Genomic DNA, 24,132 nt, shown 5'->3' on the forward strand with positions numbered 1-24,132 from the left:
GGGTTCCATTTACCCGTGTACTCATTGACTGCTTCCCCTACGTGCCTCGACTGGGGACCCGACCTGCCACCGCGGGAACGACGCTTTCTTCCCTGAATCGCCTGGCCAGGCTATAATGCAATATTAAAATACAATATAATCCCTTTCCCCAATTAAAAACAAGACCAGTAGGCTTTTGTTACAAGTGAGCCGATCGCATCCTGCGTTGGGACACCAACTAAGAAAGTACACCGATGCCCAGAGTGGGAAGTAGTGGCAGCAAAGGAAAGGGACCGGCCTACACTTGTAAACAAGTGTCGGATTTCCAGAACGGAAATCAGGAGTCCCGCGGAGCGCCAAGGGAGCATCCTCGCGCTGAGGCTGGAAGGTCCGCCAGCAGGCGTTCCACGTGAGAAGAACCGAGCCGCCTCAGAGCACTCAGAGGCTCTGAAGGCGGATAAGCAAGTCGAGGGGGCTCATCACCGCCGAGACTTACTGTGGGGACGGCGGGCGGCAGGGGGCGGGGCGACATGCTGACGTTGCTCACGTTCCCCGTCACTCCCTCCGCACTGTGACGTTGCTACGGAGGAACGGAGCGTAAACAGCGCAGGGCATTTCGGGAGCGGGATTGTTTCACACAGGAAGCAGGCTCCATTTTAGCGCCGCCCGCCGTCGCCATCTGTTTCCCTTCCCTCCCTTTTACCCCTCCCTTCCCCAAACCCCAGCGGGAAGGCTGGGCCTAGGCCTCCGGAGGCTGGAGTGCGAGGAGGGAAGGGGAGAAGGGAGAAAGGGGAAAAGCGAGGAGAAAAAGGTTGAGTCGAGAAAGGTGAGTGGTCGAGGCCAAGGTGCGAAGCTCGGAGCCCGGCGGACGGACTGACGGACGTTCCCGTGCGACTGCTGCCGCGGCTGCGGCCCACGCGCGAGCGGCGTCGAGGCGGTGGCGGCGGCGGCAGCGGAAGTAGGAGAGGAGCAATGGCGGCCGACAGCCGGGAGGAGAAAGGTTAGTGCGGGGAAAGGTGAAGGGCGGAGGCGGGGCTCGGGAGCGGGGCGGCGGAGCGGGGCGGCGGAGCGGTGGGTCCCCGCGGCGGGGTGGGGGTTGGGGAGGTTAGCGGCCTCGCGCGGAGCCGGCCCCGCACACCGACACACCGGGACCTAGCGGAAGAGACCGGGCCTGCCCTTTGGTTCTGCATCTCCATGTAACCTAACACTTTTTCTGGCCTGGGGTTTTCTCTTTTTCTTTCATCCTAATTCCCTCTTCACTTTCCCTTCAGCTGTCCTGGGCGCAGCTGGGAGAAGGCCTGTTCTCAGATGCAGGCCCTTAGGTTTAGTTCTGGTAGGATTATGCGGACGTAATGCGTATTTTCAGAACAATCTTTTCTGTTAGGCTTAATTTCCAAAACCCTTTAATGCCACCGTCGAAGCTGATAGTCTATTAAGTGAACATATTTAAAAAGTATAGGCAGGTGGGCTATTCATCTCGAGAAATACATGCAAGTAACTCCTGGCTGTTCCTGTTAAATAGGCAGAGTGGTAAGACTTGGCAGTTTGGTTCCTCGAATACTTACCTTGGAAAATATGTGTGTAATATTTGCAAAGATTATCATATGATTTAGGCCTGACAAAACATGTTGGCCACTATTTTGATTGAAACACGTTGTGCGTAGCTTTCAGACGGTAGAACCAGGGACAAATGGGTGTAATTTATAAAAAGTTGGAGTGATGAGCCCTGGCTGGTTGGCTCAGTGGTAGAGCGTCGGCCTGGCGTGCCAGGAGTCCCAGGTTCGATTCCTGGCCAGATCACACAGGAGAAGCGCCCATCTGCTTCTCCACCCCGCTCCCGCAGCCGCTCCACTGGAGCAAAGTTTGCCCGGGAGCTGAGGATGGCTCTGTGGCCTCTGCCTCAGGCGCTAGAATGGCTCTGGTTGCAACAGAGCGATGCCCTGGATGGGCAGAGAGCATCGCCCCCCTGGTGGGCATGCCGGGTGGATCCTGGTCGGGCACATGGCGGGAATCTGTCTCTCTGCCTCCCCATTTCCAACTTCAGAAAAGTACAAAAAAAAAAAAAAGTTGGAGGGATAAAATTACAGTGGAATATAGGAGAAACTCGTGGTGCCTGAATGGTATGCCATGTCTCTTGAAATGCCTACCTCCCAGGCCGTGAAGATGTTAATGTGGATCCTGGATCAATCAGTACATGTCTGGAGAGTGGTCTAGCTTAGATGCTTCGTTTTGGGAAGGTTATAGTTGACAAAAATGGGGACAGCTGTCCTGTAGTTCCCAGATTTACCCTTCTTATGTTCTTAATTAATTTGGGGTGAGGATTTTTTAAATAGGCTCTAGAGCTAATTGCATTTAGGACTGTGTTCTTTTCTTTAATTTTTCCCCGAGAAAGAAGTCTTTATGCTTCAATAAACTGCTTTATGATAGGGACAAACTTGGAAAGTGTGGTGGGTGGGAATGTGTTTAAGATATTGTTCCTATCTTAAAGCAGTTGAATGATTAGGCTATAGGATTGTAGTTTAATTTACTTTCCTTAAATGAATTCTAAAAAAATCTCCATCTCTACTCTTTTGATAAATCCAGAAAGGAAACTAATTTTAATTAGTAATAAAGTCAGTTGTTAAACCAAGTTATTTTAATCAATAATTCAGTCAACATTTGATTGTGTCAGAGTGTAATCTGTGAGCTGTGGGAGTGGATGGCAGTTGTCGTGAGATGAACTAAATACAAAATGATAAACTCAGTACTCTCAGGAAATCACTATCCTTTGGAATAGTTAAGTCAGTAGTGAATACAGTACTGTAATGTACATTGAGGAAGGAGAGTGGGTGATGTTTTAAATATTTTAATTTTTTTTTCTTCTTTTCCAAGTGAGAGGAGGAGAGGTAGACAGACTCCCACATGCAATCTGACTGGGATCTACTTGGTCACCCCCGTCGCTTTGCGGCCATGCTCACAACCGGGCTACTTTTAGTGTCTGAGTTGGATGTTCCTCCCAGCTGGCCTTAGTGCCCAAGGCAAGCTGGGCCAAATCATTAGAAACAATTGAGCTATGGCTGCAGAAGGGGGAAAGAGAAGAGGGGGAGGGGTGTAGGAGCAGGTGGTCGCTTTGCCTGTGTGCTCTGACAGGGAATCAAACCTGCAACATCCACCCACCCAGCTGACGCTCTACCACTGAGCCAACTGGCCAGAGCCAAATATTTTGTTTTACAAATGGATTTATTGATGAAAGTGCAGTCCAAATGTATAAACTTTGTAACTATAGTTGGGAAGAATATAGTAATGTCACCTATTAGCAGTACTTAGGATAAATTTTCCAGCTTTTGAAAGGCCTTATGTTAAGTTTTAATGAAATTCAATTTCCATAATTGAATTTACCTGTTTTAAAACTGATATAAGTGCTTATTATCTTCATTTCTCAGATCCAAGATTATCTTGAGTTTACTAGGAAAACTTCAAATACAAACCTAATGGAATTGCTTATTTAATTCTAGAATGGGAAGATTTCTAGAAAACCCATTTTTTCAAACAAGGAAACAAGTCCACAGTGTCTCACTTGATCATGCACACAGCTAGAAGAACAGGCAGAATTAGAATCAATACTTGACTCTTCTCATACTTGAACAAGAAAAAGTGAGAGGCTGAGTACTGACTGTTTTCAGTTACCTTTTATGAATCATTGGGAAGTTATAAAGATAAGCCTTATAAGAATCTTAGACCCGTCACAAACCTTAGGTCTCTTCTAAATAATTTCATAAATGGTGTAAGATTTTGATATGGTATGAATCTAAATTGCAGAAAATTTGCTATTCACAGAATAGTTTTTGGTCATAGAGGCTTTGCACATCAGCTATGTTACTCAGACTTAGAAACTGAAGTCTATATAACTGGAAAAATTAGCAGTTCCTTTTGATTATTGTGGTGATTTGCTCAAAAAGTAGATCTGAAAAATTGGAGTGTTGGTGGTGTTAAATGCTGTTTTTCTATACAAGAAAGTACACATCTTTTATGCTATAAATAACCTTATATAAATTTCTTTTCTTTTTTACAGAGACAGAGTCAGAGAGAGGGATAGATAGGGACAAAAAGACAGGAATGGAAAGAGATGAGAAGCATCAATCATCAGTTTTTTTATTGCGACACTAGTTGTTCATTGATTGCTTTCTCATATGTGCCTTGACCGAGGGCCTTCAGCAGACCGAGTAACCCCTTGGGTCCAAGCTGGTGAGCTTTTGCTCAAATCAGATGAGCCCGTACTCAAGCTGGCGACCTCAGGGTCTGGAACCTGGGTTCTCCGCATCCCAGTCCGACGCTCTACCCACTGCGCCACCGCCTGGTCAGGCTAAACTATTTCTTGACCTCTTAAAAAGTTCTCTCCAAACAAGTTATAAAAATTTAATATACTGTATTTCCCTATGTATAAGAAGCTCCCATGTATAAGCTGCATCTTAATTTTGGGGCCCTAAATTTGAAAAAAAGAATATTACATAAAGTTATTGAACTTGCTTTTATTCATCATAAAATTTATTCAACTCCTTATTGCTGTCAAAACTCCCATCCATTAGCTTGTCCTCATCTGTGTCTGAGGACGAATTACTGTCTTCAACAATGAGGGCAAAAACAAGCGCGAAAAAGTGGGAAATACAAGTAAAAAAAATCTACAACCGTTGTATAAGATGCACCCAATTTTTAGACTCCAGGTTTTTCTGGAAAGGGTGTGTCTTATACACCAGGAAATATGGTATTCAAAATGTGGGTAATGAATTACCACTTTTATAATAAGTAACATATTTTCTACATTACCAAAGTGGAAACTCCATGAGGGCCAGGAATGTCTTGCTTACCAGGTTCCTGGTGTACAGTAACTGTATGGTTGTAACTCATTACAGGTTGGAATTCATTAATAACTGACTAGTTATGTGACATTTTCTATTGACGCCCAAAGCTGAGAGTTTTAGAGTTTGACCCAAAGCTGAGAGTTTTAGAGTTTGAATTATATATGTACACACTTTGCAGGCAAATACATACAAATATATACAGACAGTTATGTGCACACACATGTATATATACTGTACATACTATAGCCCTCCCTGTAGTATAGTTTTAGGTTTAGATTGTTGTTCTTGGTCTACTTTAGTTAGGGCTCTATGAGATATAGACTGAATATATATTTGGTATTCCAACATAGTTGTTTTACTCATAGTAGAAATGGGATAAGAAATTTAAAATGTTCTCCTTAGACACTTCAATTTTATGCTTTTTGGAAGACAAAAAATATGAATGGGATGGGAGATCCAAAGCACTTTATTTAGAGGATTAAAAGTTTTGAATGACAAAACAGTAACAGAGGCTTAAGTCAAATATAACAGAAGAGGAGGTTCCACGAAACTTACTACATGGTCAAACCACTAAAACTATATTAAATGAATTAAAATAAAATGTATAATGTACTCTGGTGTTGTGTATATATATTTATAATATACTTACTTTCCAGTTTTTTGTTTTATTTTTTATTTAAGTTGTTCAGGTGTTAGTCAAATGCTGGACCCTGAAATAAATAGTACTTTGTATCTCCTGACCTAGAAGCTTCTGGGGTTAAAATAGATTAATGAGGCACTGGCCACTTGACTCAGCGGTTTAGTGTCCGTCCGGAGTGTGGAAGTACCTGGGTTTTGTATTATTTATTTATTTATTTTTTCCCAGGGACAGAGAGAGAGTCAGAGAGAGGGATAGACAGGGACAGACAGACAAAACAGAGAGATGAGAAGCATCAATCATCAGTTTTTCATTGTGACACCTTAGTTGTTCATTGATTGCCTTCTCATGTGCCTTGACTGTGGGCCTTTAGCAGACCGAGCAACCCCTTGCTCGGGCTAGCGAGCTTGGGTCCAAACTGGTGAGCTTTTGCTCAAACCAGATGAGCCTGCGCTCAAGTTGGCAACCTCGGGGTCTTGAACCTGGGTCCTCGGCATCCTAGTCCGACGCTCTATCCACTGCACTACCGCCTGGTCAGGGACAGTACCGAGTTTTGATTCCTGGTCAGGGCACACAGGAGAAGCGACCATCTGCTCCACCCCTCCTCCTCCTCTTCTCTCTCTCTTTTTTTCCCTCCCTCCCTCTCTCCCTCTCACCACACTCACATCCATGGCTCCAATGGTTCAAGCAAGTTGACCCCAGGCACTGAGAATGGCTCCATGGCCTCACCTCAGGTGCTAAATAGCTTGGTTGCTGAGCAACAGGGCAAAAAGCATCAACCCCAGAAGAGGTTGCTGGGTGGATGGTGATCAGGACGTATGTGGGAGTCTGTCTCTCTGCCTCTGTGCCTCTCACTTAAAAAAAAAAGAATGAATGCATGGATAAAAAAGGACTGTGTATCAGATAATTTTCTACACTGATATCCCTGGAGTTTGTGGCCTTCCTGGGCCAGAAATTTCAATATTAAAGTGGAAAGAGTACTGCATTTGGATTCAGGGTTGTGAGATATCAGTCAAATCATCTTAATTCTGTTGTTTCATTTTGGAATTTGTTAGCAATACGTAACCTTCTAAAGGTTAAATTACTTTGAAAGCCAGATTTTTTTAAGTTCCCATGTTTATCTCAAAGGAAAATCTCCCAAACAATAGAACTCAAACCTTGGTTCTACTAACATTTTGTCAGTTTCTGAACAGGCTCTAAAAATAATGATTCCTTTTTTTTTTTTTATTCTTTTTATTTACTTATTTTACCTCCTATATCTCCAAATCTGAACCTTTACACAAAACTCAGTTTGCTAATACTATGTGACAACTGAGATCTTGCTAGCTTGTACCAGTGAGCTTAAATGAAGTACACACACACACACACACTATATATTGTGAATGCAAAATATTCGCAGATGATTACACTTCTACAGAGGACTCCAGCTAGCAGCATTTTGTTTTGTTTTTATTTGAGGCAACATTTAAAAGTCAGATAATTGTAAGTATATGAATATGGGGATTCTCTTGAAAATTTGGAATATCTGACAGCCTGGTGCTTGTAGTCTGTTAAGGTAGTTAATCCACTTGAGTTGAATAGCATTATCCCCTTTAACATTCCTGCTCTTTCACAAAAAACCGTATGTACTAAAATGGAAGTTTTGTGTTCCTATGCCTCAGTATTTATTGAACTAAACCTTCAACTGAATTCCAGTTATTTAACATCAGTGTTATTAAATGGAGTTGCAGGCTTATATGCATTTTAGTTAGTCAGATAAAGTGCTTGTTTAATACAATAGGGCAGGGATCGGGAACCTTTGTGGCTGAGAGAGCCATGAATGCCACATATTTTAAAATGTAATTCCGTGAGAGCCATACAACGACCCGTGTACGTTATGCATTATCCAATAAAAAATTTGGTGTTGACCCAGAGGACAGCTGTGATTGGCTCCAGCTACCTGCAACCATGAACATGAGCGGTAGGAAGTGAATGAATTGTAATACATGAGAATGTTTTATATTTTTAACGTTAATTATTGTTTTTAATAAAGATTTGTCTGCGAGCCAGATGCAGCCATCAAAAGAGCCACATCTGGCTCGCGAGCCATTGGTTTCTGACCCCTGCAATAGGGGATGGTGAGTAAACAGTAAAAAAATAAAACAACCATCATGGTCCATGATGAGGCAGCATTAGCAAATACACTGATTTATCAGGCAATATACTCATATTTTCTAATGCCAGACTTTCCCATATCTTACCTTCTCTATACCTTTAAAGAAGACTATTAGGACTGCTCCAGCTAGCGGTTTTCAGGTGAGAGTTTAGGCCCCTAATGATCAAACAGAGCTTTAAAAACAAAAGGGTGTGGATTTTTTTGTTAAATATGTTATATTTTTAATATTCATTTCATTGATTTTTTTTTTTCTTTTAAGAGAGAGGCAGGGAGAGATAGAGACAGAGATAGAGAGACAGACAAATCTTTGATCTGTTCCTTTATGTACCCTGACTTCTGTGCTTTAGTGTGATGCTTTAAACAACTGAGCTATCATCCAGGGCTATTAGTTTTTTCATAACTTTAGAGTTTTCAAAAACAAAGCATTCAAGAGCTAAATTTATCTTACTGTCTGTTAGTGTATAACTTTTAGTTGGATTTGAATTTTAGGTTTAAATGGAAATACTCTGTTTAATGAAGCATTCTGTGCTTCATTTGAACTAATTCATTGCACTGACGTGAAAAAATTCATTTTGAGGTTTTAAAATGATTTTTAAGACTGTATAGTTCTTTATATAGACTTACCCCCCCTCCAAGAAAAACATATAGTGAAGTTCTTTGTAACAGAAAAGCTGCATTGGAGTTATTTTTATATATACAATGTGTGAGCCTCTACAGACTCATCACTGACTGATGGCCTACCAGAACACGGTTTCTCCACCAAACTGCCCGTTTCCGTCAACTGCTTATCCCACCGAGTAATGTTATTCCTATGTGGTGGCGCTTTGTTATAAATGTGCCGATATTCACGTTGCACTTTGGTTACGGCAGTGGTTTTCAACCTTTCTAATGCCATGACCCCACACTACAGTTCCTCATGTTGCGGTGACCCCAAACCAAAAAATAATTTTGGTGGCTACTTCATAACTAATTTTTCTACAGTTATGATTCGGAATATAAATACCTGATATGCATTATGTATTTTCCGATGGCTTTAGGCGACCCATGTGTTTTGGTCGTTCGACTCCCGCCAGGGTCGCAACCCTCAGGTTGAGAACTGCTGGGTACGGATTCGAATTTAGCGAGCCACAGAACACACTGAACTTTCCTCTGTACTGTCCACATCTCGACTGGCATGGCCGTGGGCTGCTCCGCTGTATACATGGTGTTACGTCATCATCTGCACATGCGCTGCCACATCATCCTACAGAAACTGGGAGGGATTTCCTTTTATTTGGTGCAGATTTCACATTTCTATCGTCTTTTGTTGCTTTCCTGTGACCGGTCAAAAGTGCACCATGACTTTACGGACACACTATAGTACGTGAGTTGCATGTTCATAGACCTCTTAACCTGGCATTTGCTCTTTGTTCATTTACCTTAATATTCCTAGGTTGGGTTGCTTCTGTCAAAGTACTATGAAGCAATTTAACATATACATATATTTTTTCAGAATAATCAAGTTAAATTTCAAGACGGTGACTTAAAACATTTATTAAAGTAATTTAAAGTCACTATAGAGAACTTGTGGCTGTTTTTCTCAAAATACTTTTTTCAAAAAGAATATGTCAGTGATGATTGGTCTCTAATAGCAGTAGCTTCTGAAAATATTAAAATAATCTTCCTTCATGACTAATTTATTCTAGATTGAAAAATCAATTAAATACACTATGCAGTTTTTCTAGTCAATGAAAGAAGAGGTCAGAGGAAGCAGCTTAAGTTAGCTTTATAACCCATTACTATCAATTCTCACCTTGTATAACCAGATTTCAGGTTTTAAAAATACACATTACATTTATTGTTAAAATTCTTAAGTTTAAACTAAAAAAAACTGATGGTAGTTTTGGAACAAACATCAGCCAAGTATTTGACACCTCTCCCAACAATAGATGAAGTCTCTGGTCTCTTCTGAACTTGGTAGTCTTTTGTGACTGCCTGTGAATTAAAGCCTGTGGTAGTGTTGCTGGCTTTTTTTTGCCTCATCCTTTCTCTGTTGCAAGCTGTATGTCTTTAGAGCCTTAAACCACTGTGTAAGTAGTCTGCCTATCCTGAAGCTGCTATGGTGGAGAGTGACCACAGAAAGAAATTCCCTAGAAGGCTCAGCTAGTTTGAGTCTTCCCAGTCTAAGTGCCAGCCATACATGTGAATGACCAGGCCTTAAGATGATTCTAGTCCTGGAAACCATCATACTGCGTCATACGAGCGATCTACCTAGGTTTAGCTCCAGAACCATAAGAAGTAATAGTGACTGTATTGTTTTAAAACACCAAGTTTTGGGATAGCATGTTATACAGCAATAGATAACCTGCACTTGTACATATTTGTCTTACTGAAAAATTTTGTGTTTTAGACCAGATTTTGTATATCGCGTACCCTATTAACAAAAGGTTGTGGTAGGCAAGGTTTATTAGAATCTGATATTGATAGGGAAAGGCTTACAGCTTAAAAAACTCATCAGGAGATTCAAATAATTGCCCCTGTTTCTTACCCCAAACACTGATATTTTTATTCTAAATGCCTGTTAGGAGAGATGAGGAAACTGGAGCTCAGACTGGAATTTTCCCAAGGATAGCTACCTCTTAAATGATAACCTGGGTTTTCTTCCAAATTCAAATCTCATCTCCTTTGTGTTATCTTTCAGTACATAAGTAAGTGGTTTCAGTAGTGGGAGAAAGTGGCTTAAAATATGCTAATTTCTATCAAGGTTGGCAAACTTTTTGTAAAGGGCCAGATAATAAGTAATATTTTAGGCTTTATGGGAGCTACATAAGGTCTTTGCCATGCTTTTTATTTTTAGCCTTTATGGAAACCTTTCTTTTCTTGCAGGTCAAAAACAAGCCAGATGCTGAACTTGTCCTGCGAGTCTTAGTTTGGCATTTTTGTAATGAAATCACAGTTAACTTATTGATAGGATGGGCTGTAATACAGATAAAAATGTCTGGAGCATTAAGTAAAGATGCTATGGTTGATCTTAAAGTAAATTTAAGGTGCTATAATGTTGGTTATTTCTTTTATGTACCCTGACCAGGGATTGAACCTGCAACCATGGTATATTGGGATTATGCTCTAACCAAATGAGCTACCTGGCCAGGGCCCACACTACCTTTTAGTAATATGCATTTCTCTCCCTTACACTTGCTTAAAGGTGTTTTTAATGTTCCCCACCCAGTTTAACCCTAGATTTAGGAAGACTAAATTCCATATGTCTCTAGACAAATATGTTTGATTAACTTGAACTTTTGAGCTTTATTTCTTGATCTGTAAAGGAATGGACGATAAAACATACTATGTGTTTCATATGATATTTATGGAATATGTGAAAGTTATAAAGTTAAAAAATAAGCATTGATTAATATACTATATGTTGTCTTTAGAATTTGTAGCTTCTTTCTAAAACCATCTAGTTTCTGGATTTTCCTTAATATTTATTTGTTTCAACCTTTTAAATAAAAAATCCTATTTAGTAATAGGGAAACCATAATTTAGGCATGTCTGTAACTTAAGTTAATTTAAAATAAACTTCATAATTCTATTAGAATTATCACATATGAAGTATATAATTTCATTGAAGGTTCAAGCTTTTAAGTTGATATTTCTAGTTAAGAGCTAGTGATTTCATGAAAAGAAGTAGCCTGTTTATCTGCTATTTTGTTATAGTTTTAAGTTTTTTTTTTCTATAAATGTATTTTGTCAAGAAATGTTGGAATTCACCTTTTTTTAAACTGACTAGAGAGGTTTTACATAAGAATTATTAAATATCTTTAAAACTTTTTTAGATCAACTTTTTTATTTTTTTTATTTATAATGTAAAGTCTAAAATTGTCACCATTCTAATCTTGAGGGAATTTTCTTAGTGAAAACTAATAAATTCAGAAGGTGACAGAAATTGGCTTATTTGTATTTTAAACATTTAAAAATAGCAAAAATTTAGAAATTAATGTAGTATGTATTCATTTCAGGAAAATACATAGTAAAGTACAGATAAACATTTTACCACCAAAGAAAGCAATTGCTTGCCATTCCTGGCATATGTACTTTTCAGCTGTTGTTAAATAGCAACTGTGTCTAACTCCAATTACCTTTTCTCTTTCCTTCCTAATTTTGCTTTCCTCCTTATTATTCCTACATTAATAATTTTCTCTTCAGTCACTGATTTCTGGCACTCTTTGGGGGATTTGAATCTCATCTAACCTGCTTAAAGACCACAGGGTAATACCCTTGCTAAACTTTGAGGGTCTTTGCTCTTTGGTTGGAACCATAAATTGGCCTATCTCATCAGTTTGCATAACTTTATACTTCTCTTTGCCACACCTGAAATTTGAAAAAATATTTTTGATATTGGAATGCTTGGTATTGAAAAATTTTACCATTAGATTTAGTTCATTATTTTAAAAAAGTCAGTGTAAAGTAAGTAGTAAATATTTGCAGATATTTCTTAAGATTTACTTTGTCGTTTTAGACAGGGTAGGGGTGGGAATGGTGTGACAAAACAATTCTGAATTTTTATGATCATTGAATAGTGTGTCAGTTATAGCAATAGTTTCCTTGTCTGAACAGCTTACGCTTTTATAGTCCATACCAGCTGCCTCAAACTTTTTTTTGTTTGTTTTACAGAGACAAAGTCAGAGAGAGGGATAGACAGGGACAGACAGGAAGGGAGAGAGATGAGAAGCATCAATCATCAGTTTTTCGTTGCGACACCTTAGTTGTTCATTGATTGCTTTCTCATATATGCCTTGACTGCGGGCCTTCAGCAGACCGAGTAACCCCTTGCTCGAGCCAGCGATCTTGGGTCCAAGATGGTGAACCATGCTCAAACCAGATGAGCTCATTGCTTGAGGTGGCAACCTCGGGGTCTTGAACCTGGGTCCTCCGCATCCCAATTCGACACTATCCACTGTACCACTGCTTGGTCGGGCTCAAACATTTTTTATTGTGCAACACATCAATTTCTTTTTTTCTTATTCAGTGAGAAGAGGGGATTCAGAGAGACAGACTTTCACATGGACCCCACCTGGGATCTACCCAGCAAGCCCACTAGGGGGTGATGTTCTGCCCATCTGGGGCTTCGCTCCATTGCTTAGCAACCAAGCTTTTCTTAGTGCCTGAGGTGTAGGCCATGGAGCCATCTTCAGCACCCAGAGCCAACTTGCTCAAAGTGAGCCATGGCTGCAGGACAGGAAGGGAGAGATAGAAGTGAGAGGGCGAAGGGTGGAGAAGTAGATGGGTACTTCTCCTGTGTGTTCTGATTAGGAATTGAAACCAGGACATCCATACACCGAGCCAATGCTCTACCACTGAGCCAACTGGCCAGGGCCTGTTTTTTTTCTTTAACTTTATTGATATTAGATGAAAATAATAGCCGTAACAATAATACAAATAATTTTTTTTACTTTTTAGCCATATTCTACAAATGTTAACATTTTGTCACGTTTGTCTTTCTAATTCACATTCTCACGGTGTATAAGTGTGAATGTATGCATGTAGACACACTTTATTTCTGAACTGTTGGTCAGTTTGTAGACATGATGCTTCTTTGCGGCTAAATATTTAAGTATCTATATCAGGGATACTCAACCTTTTTATACTTACCGCCCACTTTTGTATCTCTGTTAGTAGTAAAATTTTCTAACTACCCACTGGTTCCACAGTAATGGTGATTTATGAAGTAGGGAAATAACTTTATAGAATTTATAAAGCAGAGTTACAGCCAGTTAAAGCATATAATAATAATTACTTATCAAGTACTTTGTCGGATTTTCGCTAAGTTTGGCAGAATAAATCTTTACAAAACAATTTATTATAGTTAAATCTATCTTTTTATTTATACTTTGGTTACTCTGCTACCGCCCACCCTGATAGCTGGAATGCCCACTAGTGGGCGGTAGGGACCAAGTTGACTACCACTGATCTATATCATAAAAATTAGAACTGACTTCTGTTTAACTGTAATACATACATCAAAATCAGGAAATTAACATTAATACTTACTGTGATCTACAGAGCTGACTTAGAGTTTATTCGTTTTCCCAATTATGTTTCAGATCAAGTGCTATATTCAGTTAACCATATTACTTTAATCTTCAAACTGGACTATTTCGTTTTCATGGCATTACATTTTTGGCTGTTCCCTAGTGAGGTGTACACATGTTTCCATACTGATTTATTGTGCACATTTTAGGCAGTTACAAATCTTAAAAGATTTTTTAAAAAATTGATTTTAGAGAGAGGAGAGAGAAAGTGTGTGTGTGTAGAGGGGGAGGAATGGGAGGCATCAACTCGTGGTAGTTGCTTCTCATAATGTTCCCTTGACTGGGGGTTTTAAACCAGTGACCTCAGTATTCCAGGTTGACACTTTATCCACTGTGCTGCCACAGGTCGGTCTAGGCAGTTATAAATTTTAGAAATTAATAGTGAATTTGAGATACAAATATAGGTGTTTTGACATTTGCTTTCTGTACCCCAGTATATCCTTCCATATTCTGTGGGGTGTATACTTCTGGCTTTGTAGAGCAGGGCTCTGTATCATGTCCTTTATATTATTTTATACAAGTTACCATAGTTCCCCATATGTAATATGCTCCCCTGTATAAGATACACCTTAATTTTGGGGCCAAAAATTTGAAAAAAAAATGTATTACATAAAGTTATTGAACTTAAATTTTATCATAAAATTCATACAACTCTTTATCACTGTTGAAATTCCCATCCATTAGCTTGTCCTTATCTGTGTTTGATGACAAATCACTGTCTTCATATATTTCCTCATCCTCAGTTCCATCTATGGCATTTGAAATGCCACACTTCTTAAATGACTTGACAACGGTCTCAATCTTGATATTATCTTAGGATCATTTCAACCAGGTACAAACTTCTGCAATAGTTGGTTTCTTTACTCTTCCTGCTGGTGTCACATTATCCCCGGAAGACTTCATCCATTGGTTCCATTTGTCTCTCATGGCAACTTTGAAGGGTTTGTTAATACATCAAAAAGTTGGAGCTGGGATGTCAAGCCTCCAGGTATGATGACAAGTTTTGTTTTTTGCTTTGCTTCAATCTCCTTTGTGTTTTTTGTTATGTGTACCCTGATCAAGCACCAATAATAGGGCAGGTTTGTGTAAGAGCCCACATAGTCTGCTTCTCCAAACTTGCCCAAACCAGATCTTTATCCCATCCTGATCCATCCAACCCTTGTCATGAACTTGGACAATCACTCCTTGAGAAATGTCTTCTTTTGTCATTGTTTTGCATTTGAAAATCAGCATAGGAGGCAGCTTGGTTCTGTCGGCACAACAGGCTTGCTAGAACAACTGTATAATGGCTCTTCTAATGTCCACTTGTCTTCACAGTTACAGTTTTCACCCCCTTCTTATCAACAGTTCTGTTACTTGGGACATCAAATTGAAGGGGACTTGTCCATCTTTGTAATCTGTCCCAAATCAAACTGATGTGCCTTCTGACATTGAATGACAAAATGATGAAATTCAAGGACCTTCTGCTCATAGCTTTTAGGCATCTTTTGTGCAAATCTGGTACGTGTACGCATGCCTAGTACATCCCATCTCATGAACCTGAAGCACCAATTGTGTCCTCCTTTGAAATCAGTAACTTTTTCATCAGCAATTCTTGCCTCATGCTGAACCATCTTTGTGGACACAGGAATTCCAGTTGCCCTTTGCTCTTCATTCCCTCTCTAAATCAGGCCATTTTGCTGACTTGCCTCTCATGGCCTTCATCTGCCATGATGTTTTTAATAGGGTTTCTTCTTCCCGTAGCCAGTCTTGGATTGATATCTCAGTTGGAGGAAGACCGAATTTAGGTTCAGTAGCACAATTTCCATTCACTTTTTCACACTGGATCACTTTTAACTTGAATTCAGCACTATACGGAAATCTTCTTTGAGCCATTTCTGGGCAGAATGTGGCAAAATGTAACCTACCGTAATATATTGGTAACAAGTGCAAAATTGAACGCAGAGACAAGCACAAAAAAGCTGGAAATGCAAGAAAAAAATTACAATGAGTGCAAAAACAAGCATGAAAAAGCGGGAAATACAAGTTAAATCTATAACCACTATAAGACGCACCCAGTTTTTAGACTTCAAATTTTATGCGTCTTCTACATGGGGAAATACGGTATTTTTATGTCTTCATCCTGAAATGAAAGCTTCTTTAGGGTTATGTTCTTATACTTCTGCAGCCTCAACATAGTGCTCAAAATTAAATGCTTAATGATCATCCCTATTTTAATTTTCTTGCTTTCAGATGGAGAACTTAATGTTTTAGATGATATTTTGACTGAAGTACCAGAGCAGGATGATGAACTGTATAATCCAGAAAGTGAACAAGATAAAAACGAGAAAAAGGGTAAGATTTCTATTATTTTTGTTAAAATAACAGTGTATATAGATTTAATTATTTAAGAAAATGACTTTTGCTTTTATATGTTTCATGAGCCATTATACTAAAAGTATAATTACAAATAGTGGGAACTAATTCCACACGAAGAAGTGTAATCTTTTTTTTTCAAATGTGTGAAACATCTCAAATAGATGGATTTATTTATTCTAAGGTTTGAAAGCTGCGTTTTCTTTATGATTAACTTTGGAAGAAAATTACTTCAGAAGATATTTTAAATAGGCTTTTTTTTCTCTCTCTGATATATAATGTCTGTTAATCTTTGGCGAAATAAAAGGACTACCCAAACACTTATCTGTCATTTTCAATTGTGTTTTTAAGGATCAAAAAGAAAAAGTGACCGAATGGAATCTACTGACATCAAACGACAAAAGCCCTCTGTTCATTCAAGACAGTTGCTTTCTAAGCCACTGAGCTCATCAGTTAGCAATAACAAAAGAATAGTTAGTACAAAGGGAAAGTCAGTCACAGAGTATAAAAATGAGGACTATCAAAGATCTGAAAGAAACAAGCGTCTCGAAGCTGATCGGAAGATTCGTTTATCAAGCAGTGCCTCCAGAGAACCTTATAAGAGTCAACCAGAAAAAACCTGTCTGCGGAAAAGGGATCCTGAGAGGAGAGCTAAATCCCCCACACCAGATGGTTCTGAGGTGATAATTATTGCAGATATGAAACAAAGCAGTTCTTTTTGATGCTTTAGAACTATTTATTCACTCTGACCTTGTCTGTTGTATGACTGCTGATTCCCTTTTCTTTTTTAAACATCAGAGAATTGGGCTTGAAGTGGATAGACGTCCAAGCAGATCCAGCCAGTCTTCTAAGGAAGAAGTGAACTCAGAAGAATATGGCTCTGACCGTGAGACTGGCAGCAGCGGTTCTTCTGATGAGCAAGGCAACAACACTGAGAATGAGGAGGAAGGGGTGGAAGACGTGGAGGAAGACGAAGAGGTAGAAGAAGACGCAGAGGAAGATGAAGAGGTGGATGAAGATGGAGAGGAGGAGGAGGAGGAAGAGGAAGAAGAGGAGGAGGAAGAGGAGGAGGAAGAAGAAGAATATGAACAGGATGAGAGAGATCAGAAGGAAGAGGGAAATGATTATGACACTCGAAGTGAGGCTAGCGACTCTGATTCTGAATCCGTTTCCTTCACAGATGGATCTGTCAGATCTGGTTCTGGCACAGATGGATCAGGTATGATTTATATGTAAAAATTTGTCCTTTTTTTAAAAAAAAAAATTTAATTGGTTTTATTCTTGAAAATGTTTAAACTGAATTATAAAATTTTCAAGGAGTTATGGAGGATGTTAATAAGATTGTCTTGTGATCTTATTTATTTTTAATTATAAGCCTTTGGGTATTATGAATGCATTTGAATAAGATTTACATACATTTGTAAAAGTGTTTCCCAGCTTGATTGTAGTGTATTCTAAATGAACATAATAAGTTCAGTATTTCTCTACAAGGAAATTATTTCACATCTTGATGATATAAATTCTTAGATTTTTATATCACCAACAGATAATTTAAACACTGATGTGCTTGAAATGTATTCATTGGCACCTATGCACTAGGTATTACTATATCTTCATGTTAAATGCGTCTGGATTTTCATCATATACTAATAGAAAATCAAAACAGCTCTATTTCTTTTTCTTCTTTTTTTTTTTTTTTGGCTGTGTGTAAAGGTACAAGATGGAAAATAAGAGTGTATAAAATTCTTGTAGTTGAATTGGTTAAGATCTGTTTTAGGTTATTCCTTTATTACTACATGTCCTACTACTTATCCCTATTTGATTTCTGAGACGTAAGTATAAGAATGTTTGGTGGTTTCAGTCACTAGGCTGAGGAATCCCTTCTAGGGGAGAAATTCAGAGGGTATAACAAGGGAAATTTAGGGTACTTAAAGATCTATGGTCACTGTTATATAAAGGTGCAGCCAGATATGCTACATAAGCAAAATGTATTAAACATTGAATACAAGAAAAATTGTATTCTTTTGATATATAGGATAATTACATATTCATTTTATAATTTCATTATTTTAGGTACATTAGTAAATCAGTTTTGTGTTTTTTTTTTCAAGTGAAAGGAGGGGAGATAGACTCCTGCATGTGCTCCATCAGGATCCACTTGGCAAGTCCCTTACAGGGTGATGCTCTACCCATTTTAGGCCATTGGTCGGCAGTTGAGCTGTTTTTAGTGCCTGAGGCTGAGGCTCCTTGAGCCATCCTCAGCATCCTGGGCCAACTTGCTCAAACCAGTTGAGCTATGGCTATGGGAGGGGAAGAGAGAGAGAGAAAGAAAGAAGGGGGAAAGGAGGGGTAGAGAAGCAGATGATCCCTCTGTGTGTTCTGACTGGGAAATGAATTTGGACATCCACACGCTGGGCCGATGCTCTACCACTGAGCCAACAGGCCAGGGCCGTAAATCAGATTCTTGTTAGAGTGTAGCTGATAGAGTAAAATAGCCGGCTACTTTGTAGAGATTGACAACCAAATTGCTTTCAGCCATTTGCTCACTGGAGTTTTTAAGTTTGGGAATTTAAACAGGTTTTTTGTAAAGGGTTAAAGAGGTAAATTGAATAAATGAATAGTTGGGTTTAATACAAAAATTTTTTGAAACTGAAAAGATGTATCTTTTTAAATTTATAATGATAGAGAACAAAAATTGTAATAGCAATATGAATGGATGTTCATTTATTTTGGAGAATGTATATAAAACCCATGAGGTTAGAAACAGTATAGGAATTTTAAATGTATCCATGGTAGAAGCTTTTTCTTAGATTTGAATGTTTTATCTTGTTTAAGTCATACAAGGGAGACTTACATAAAAGGGTTGGACCTGAAATCTGCATTTTTAACAAGTTTCTAGATAATGCTGATACTTTAGCAAGATACTTTTTTTTTTTAATTTTTATTTTATTTATTTATTCATTTTTAGAGAGGAGAGAGACACAGAGAGAAAGAGAGAGAGAGAGAGAGAGAGAGAGAGAGAGAGAAAGGAGAGAGAGAGAGAGAGAGAGAAGGGGGGAGGAGCCGGAAGCATCAACTCCCATATGTGCCTTGACCAGGCAAGCCCAGGGTTTCGAAACGGCGACCTCGGCATTTCCAGGTCGACACTTTATCCACTGTGCCACCACAGGTCAGGCAGCAAGATACTTAATGTTATTGTTGTTGATAGGATATTTTAAATTGAATGGTACCCAATAGTTTTATAAAACTTTGACACCAAAACTGTTAATAGAAAATACACACACACACACACACACACACACACACACACACACGCACTCTCTCTCTCTCTCTCTTAGTATATAGTATACAGTTTAAAAAGAGATATGTGGAACATGTTCTAGAGACACAGTTTAGTATGCATTTAATAATACTTTTATCATGGAGTAGTTTCCCTTTATAATAATATGTAAAAGAAATAATGGGCCCTGGCCGGTTGGCTCAGTGGTAGAGCGTAGGCCTGGCGTGCAGAAATCCCAGGTTCGATTCCCGGCCAGGGCACACAGGAGAAGCGCCCATCTGCTTCTCCACCCATCCCCCTCTCCTTCCTCTCTGTCTCTCTCTTCAGCTTAGTTTTTGTGCCATTAATATTTTAGGTTTCAGTTTACTTTACCTTGTTTTTTTTTTTTCAGAATTTTTAGTAACTTTATAACTTTAACAAAAGTGACTCACTTTGATGGTTGTTAAAGATTTGTTTGTTAGATGACTTTCATTGTTCTTTTGACCTAAGAATAATAAAAATGGATGGGAGAGGGGATCATAAACTTAAGAGCAATGGTTATTTATATAAAAAAAGATGAAAAATGCTTGGAGATTCTCATGGTAATGCTAAATTTAACATTACGAAGAAGCAGATAGGATTATATGTTTTTACTATTTTTTCTGTATTATTTTTGTGAGGGGTCCCTTGAGTACTTTGAACCATAATGTTTTTTAAAAATTAAATTTATTGGGCCTGACCCTGTGTTGGTGCAGTGGATAGAGCCTTGGACTGGGACGCAGAGGACCCAGGTTTGAAACCCCAAGGGTGCTGGCTTAAGCGTGGGCTCATCTGGTTCGAGCAAGGCTCACCAGCTTGAGCCCAAGGTCTCCGGCTTGAGCAAGGGGGTCACTCGATCTGTTGTAGCCCCCAGGTTAAGGCACATATGAGAAATCAATGGACAACTAAGGTGCCACAATAAAGAATTGATGCTTCTCATCTCTCTCCCTCCCTGTCTGTCCCTCTCTCAGTCTCTCTCTGTCTCTGTCACAAAGAAAAAGTTTATTGGGTAACACTGGTTAATACAACTTTATAATGCACCGCCCAAAAGACTAGTTTCCTTCTGTCACCATATATTTGTCCCCCATAAAGTATTATTTTTAAATAGCAACAAGATATGTGTCATCCTTAATTATCAATTCATAATGGTTAGACTCCTATATATTCAGAGAAAAAATTCAAAGAAACAAGGTAGGATTTTTGGAAGAAATAATGTAACATTTTTAACAAGGTTTTATTTTTTTAATCTCTTTCATGTGGGATGTCATATTCATTGATTGAATGAATCAGTACCTACTATGTGCCAGGCACTGTGTATAGGAATGTGCAGTTGGTGAGCAAAACAGACATCCTTTAGAAAGAGATTTGGGATTTGACACAATCCCCTGTTCCTCATTTATTTGGTTTAGGTTCTCAGTCATTTTGTACTAAAAGATTCAGTCAATTTATAAAGTTAGGTATCATTGTTCAAAGCCAGCAAGCCTGGAAATAAATGCTTTTCTCTAAAGCTGGTATAATAATTTTGCCCTTGTGGTTGCTGGCTTTAAATTGTCTTAGCTTTGTAATTGTTCCACTATGTGTGTCTTTGCTCTCCCTGTCAGCTCTAAGGAAAATTGGCATCATTTACAAGCTTCTTGTTACATCTATTTGGAGAAGCAGTTATTTGTAAATTACAGAGGGAAGATGCTTAAACTAAAAGAAAATGAACTTAGGATGTCTTTGGAGTTTTCCCTCTTAGACCTAGAATCCCCTTTAAAGAATAGTGGTAAACTATCTTTTCTGTTAGCCCAATATGACTAGCACATAGGGTCTGTACTTTCTTCCTCTTTCTGTTTCTTCCTCCTCTTTCTTCCTTCGTTTTTTCTTCGTCCTTCTTCCTTCCTCCTTCCTCCTTCTCCCTTCTTCTGCTTATTGATTTTAGGGAGAGGAGAGAGAAAGAGAGAAAGGCAGTGGGGAGGAGTGGGAAGCATCAACTTGCAGTTGTTGCTTCTTGTATGTGCTTTAACCTGGCAAGCCCAGGTTTTGGAACCAGCGACCTCGGCATTCTACTGTGCTACCACAGGTCAGGCAGGGTTTGTACTTTCAAGTTAGAGGACGTGCATTTTAAACTAGGTTCTACTACCCAGAAACTGTGGGACATTGGCCAAGTTGACTTAACCAACCTCTGTAAATTGAGGTTTCTTTCTTTTTTTTTTTAATGCAAATGGAACTATGTATCTCATGAGCTTGTTAGGAGGATTAAGGGAGGTGATATATAACTTCGATTTGAAGATTAAAAACAGTAATCCAGGAAGGAAATGGTCAAAAAGAGTGGAATTGAAGACACAAAAGCAAGAAATGGCCACCAGAAGGGTGTCATTAAGTTATTGTAGTGTTTTTTTCTCTTAGACATCTAAGATAAAATGAGTCGGAATTGTGATAAGACTAATAGTATATATACATTTATTTATTTTTATTTACTGATTGATTTGAGGGAGAGAGGAAAGGAAGAAAGAGAGAGAAAAAAACATTTTTTGTTTTTCCACTTATTTATGCATTCTTTGGTGGTTTTTTATATGTGCCCTGACTACTGATCTAACCTTCAATCCTGGAGTATCAGGATACTTTTATCCAACTGAGTTACCTGCACAGGGCTGATATACGGTATACTTTTAAAAAAGAGGACCTAGAATAGTGCAACCTGGCACACAGAAGGGAATAAGTAAATTATATTGAAAGAAAGGTTGGGTTTGCTTTGCAGATTTTTTCCCCCTCTTGGAAAACTATTCAAGATTTCCTTTATTTATAGGACAAATAGTTCACGTTATAGGCAAGTGTTTTTATTTTACTGGAATTGGTTGGAGAAGCAACAAAATGTCCTTACTTTCTGAACAGTGTCTTTGAAATGGAACTCCTCATTCTGAGGTAATGGGGTGATCAGGGGAGAGAGTAGCAATGATTAACATTTAGGGATTGTGCAAAAATCATGACACAGCCTGACCAGGTGGTGGTGCAGTGGATAGAGCGTCGGGACTGGGATGCAGAGGACCCACATTCCAGACCCTGAGGTCACAGGCTTGAGCAGTCTCATAATGGCTTGAGTGTGGGCTCACCAACTTGAATGTGGGGTCACTGGCTTATGTGTGGGTCATAGACGTGATCCCAAGGTTGCTAGCTTGAGCCCAAGGTCACTGGCTTGAGCAGGGGGTCACTTGCTCTGCTCCCCCCCACTCCCCATTGGCCAAGGCACATGAGAAAGCAATTGATGAACAACTTAGGAGCTGCAGTGAAGAATTGATGCTTTTCATCTCTCCCTTTCTGTTTGTCCCTCTCTGTCTCTGACTGACACGCGCGCACGCACACACACACACACACACACACACACACACACACACCACCCCCCCCCCCCCCCCATTGGTGGCATGGTAGATATAGTGTAGACCTGGGACACAGATATCCCTGGTTAGAAACCCTAAGGTCGCTAGCTTGAGCTTGAGCGTGGGCTTGTTGGTTTGAGTGCTGGCTCACCCGGTTGAGCATGGGATCATTTACATGATTCCAAGGTTGCTGGTTTGAGCTGAGAGATCACTGGCATGAAGCCCTAGGCACCTCACCCTCCTGGTCAAGGCACATAGGTCGCAATCAATTAACAATTAACTAAAGTGAAGCCACTGCAAGTTGACAGTTCTTACAGTATCCCTCCTCCTACCCTCTCTCTTCCCCTGTTCCTCTCTCTCTCTCAAAAAAAAGATACATAATGATACATTCTTTCTACCTATACCTGTTAAATTTTTAAAATATTTTTTTTGAATTTTTTTTTAGATGAGAAAAAGAAGGAAAGAAAGAGAGCTAGAGGCATCTCTCCAATTGTATTTGATAGAAGTGGAAGCTCTGCATCAGAGTCATATGCAGGTATTCTCATTTTACCTTTATTTGCAGCCATATAAGACTGATTCTAATGTAATCTGCTGTAGAAAATGTGTGGAGGCTGTAGTTTAGTGTGAACTTGTTGATGGCATGTTCAGTGTAATAATTCTAGAGAAAACTAAGCTTTTTCTTATTTTAATCCTGTTCTGTTACTGCTTACGTGGATTCACTTTTTTTTTTCTTGGAAGATGATGATTCAGTGACTAGTTTTCTGAGTGGGAAACTGTTTGAATATACATTATTTAAAAACAAAATCCAAACAACCCAAAAAGGAAAACACTCGTACACATTGAGAAGTATATTTTTTTGTGTGTGTGGGTGCGCCAGGAAGAATTTGTCTTGAATAAGAACTTTATGTGACAAGACTGTAGAAATTTTGTCTTATTTCTATAAAGGCTCAATCTGAACAAATGTACTTTGGCTAAATACAGGTTCAGAAAAGAAGCATGAGAAATTATCATCTTCCGTTCGTGCTGTCCGAAAAGGTATCATTTAAATTTGAAATTGTTTTCATTGCATGCTGCATAAAGTCATTATTTTGCCTTATTGGTTCTTCATTAATAGTTGGTTTTAATTTAGTAATGTTCTGATATATTAATGAAAAAAATCTTTTACATAGAGAGCTCCATGTTCACTAACTGCAATTTAGAACAGTAGCAAATACCTCAGGATAACTAGTTTGGGGGCACAATGCCTGGTATATATTTTTTAATAGCATAACAGTCTTACCAATCTTGACGAGAATAATCAGATGAAATCTATGAAATTTGTAACCATTTTGATACTTAAGTATGGATCTGATATATCGGAACATCACTGGATTAGGTTTACCTTATTGCAAAGTACTGGTTCTTAGCTTTGCTTTATTATGTCTTGGTGGCTTAGCTTTACAG

General features: G+C 39.0%; 1 protein-coding gene across 5 annotated transcripts in view; it reads left to right on the top strand.

The window, feature by feature from the left end:
- The first annotated feature begins 584 nt into the window (after positions 1 to 584).
- Positions 585 to 24,132, top strand: part of YTHDC1 (YTH N6-methyladenosine RNA binding protein C1) — a 41,473-nt gene continuing 17,925 nt past the window's right edge. For 2 of the 5 annotated variants that reach the window (XM_066384506.1, XM_066384507.1), the window contains exons 1-6: positions 586 to 979; positions 15,913 to 16,014; positions 16,387 to 16,715; positions 16,834 to 17,254; positions 23,135 to 23,224; positions 23,671 to 23,724. In XM_066384506.1, the coding sequence (XP_066240603.1) occupies positions 952 to 979; positions 15,913 to 16,014; positions 16,387 to 16,715; positions 16,834 to 17,254; positions 23,135 to 23,224; positions 23,671 to 23,724 (1,024 nt within the window). In that variant the 5' untranslated portion in view covers positions 586 to 951. Of the gene's footprint in view, positions 980 to 1,067; positions 1,176 to 15,912; positions 16,015 to 16,386; positions 16,716 to 16,833; positions 17,255 to 23,134; positions 23,225 to 23,670; positions 23,725 to 24,132 lie in introns of those variants that run through there. The other 3 variants (XM_066384508.1, XM_066384511.1, XM_066384512.1) reach the window with 2 other exon arrangements.

Source organism: Saccopteryx leptura, chromosome 5, assembly GCF_036850995.1.
Source record: "Saccopteryx leptura isolate mSacLep1 chromosome 5, mSacLep1_pri_phased_curated, whole genome shotgun sequence".
Taxonomy (NCBI): Eukaryota; Metazoa; Chordata; class Mammalia; order Chiroptera; family Emballonuridae; genus Saccopteryx; species Saccopteryx leptura.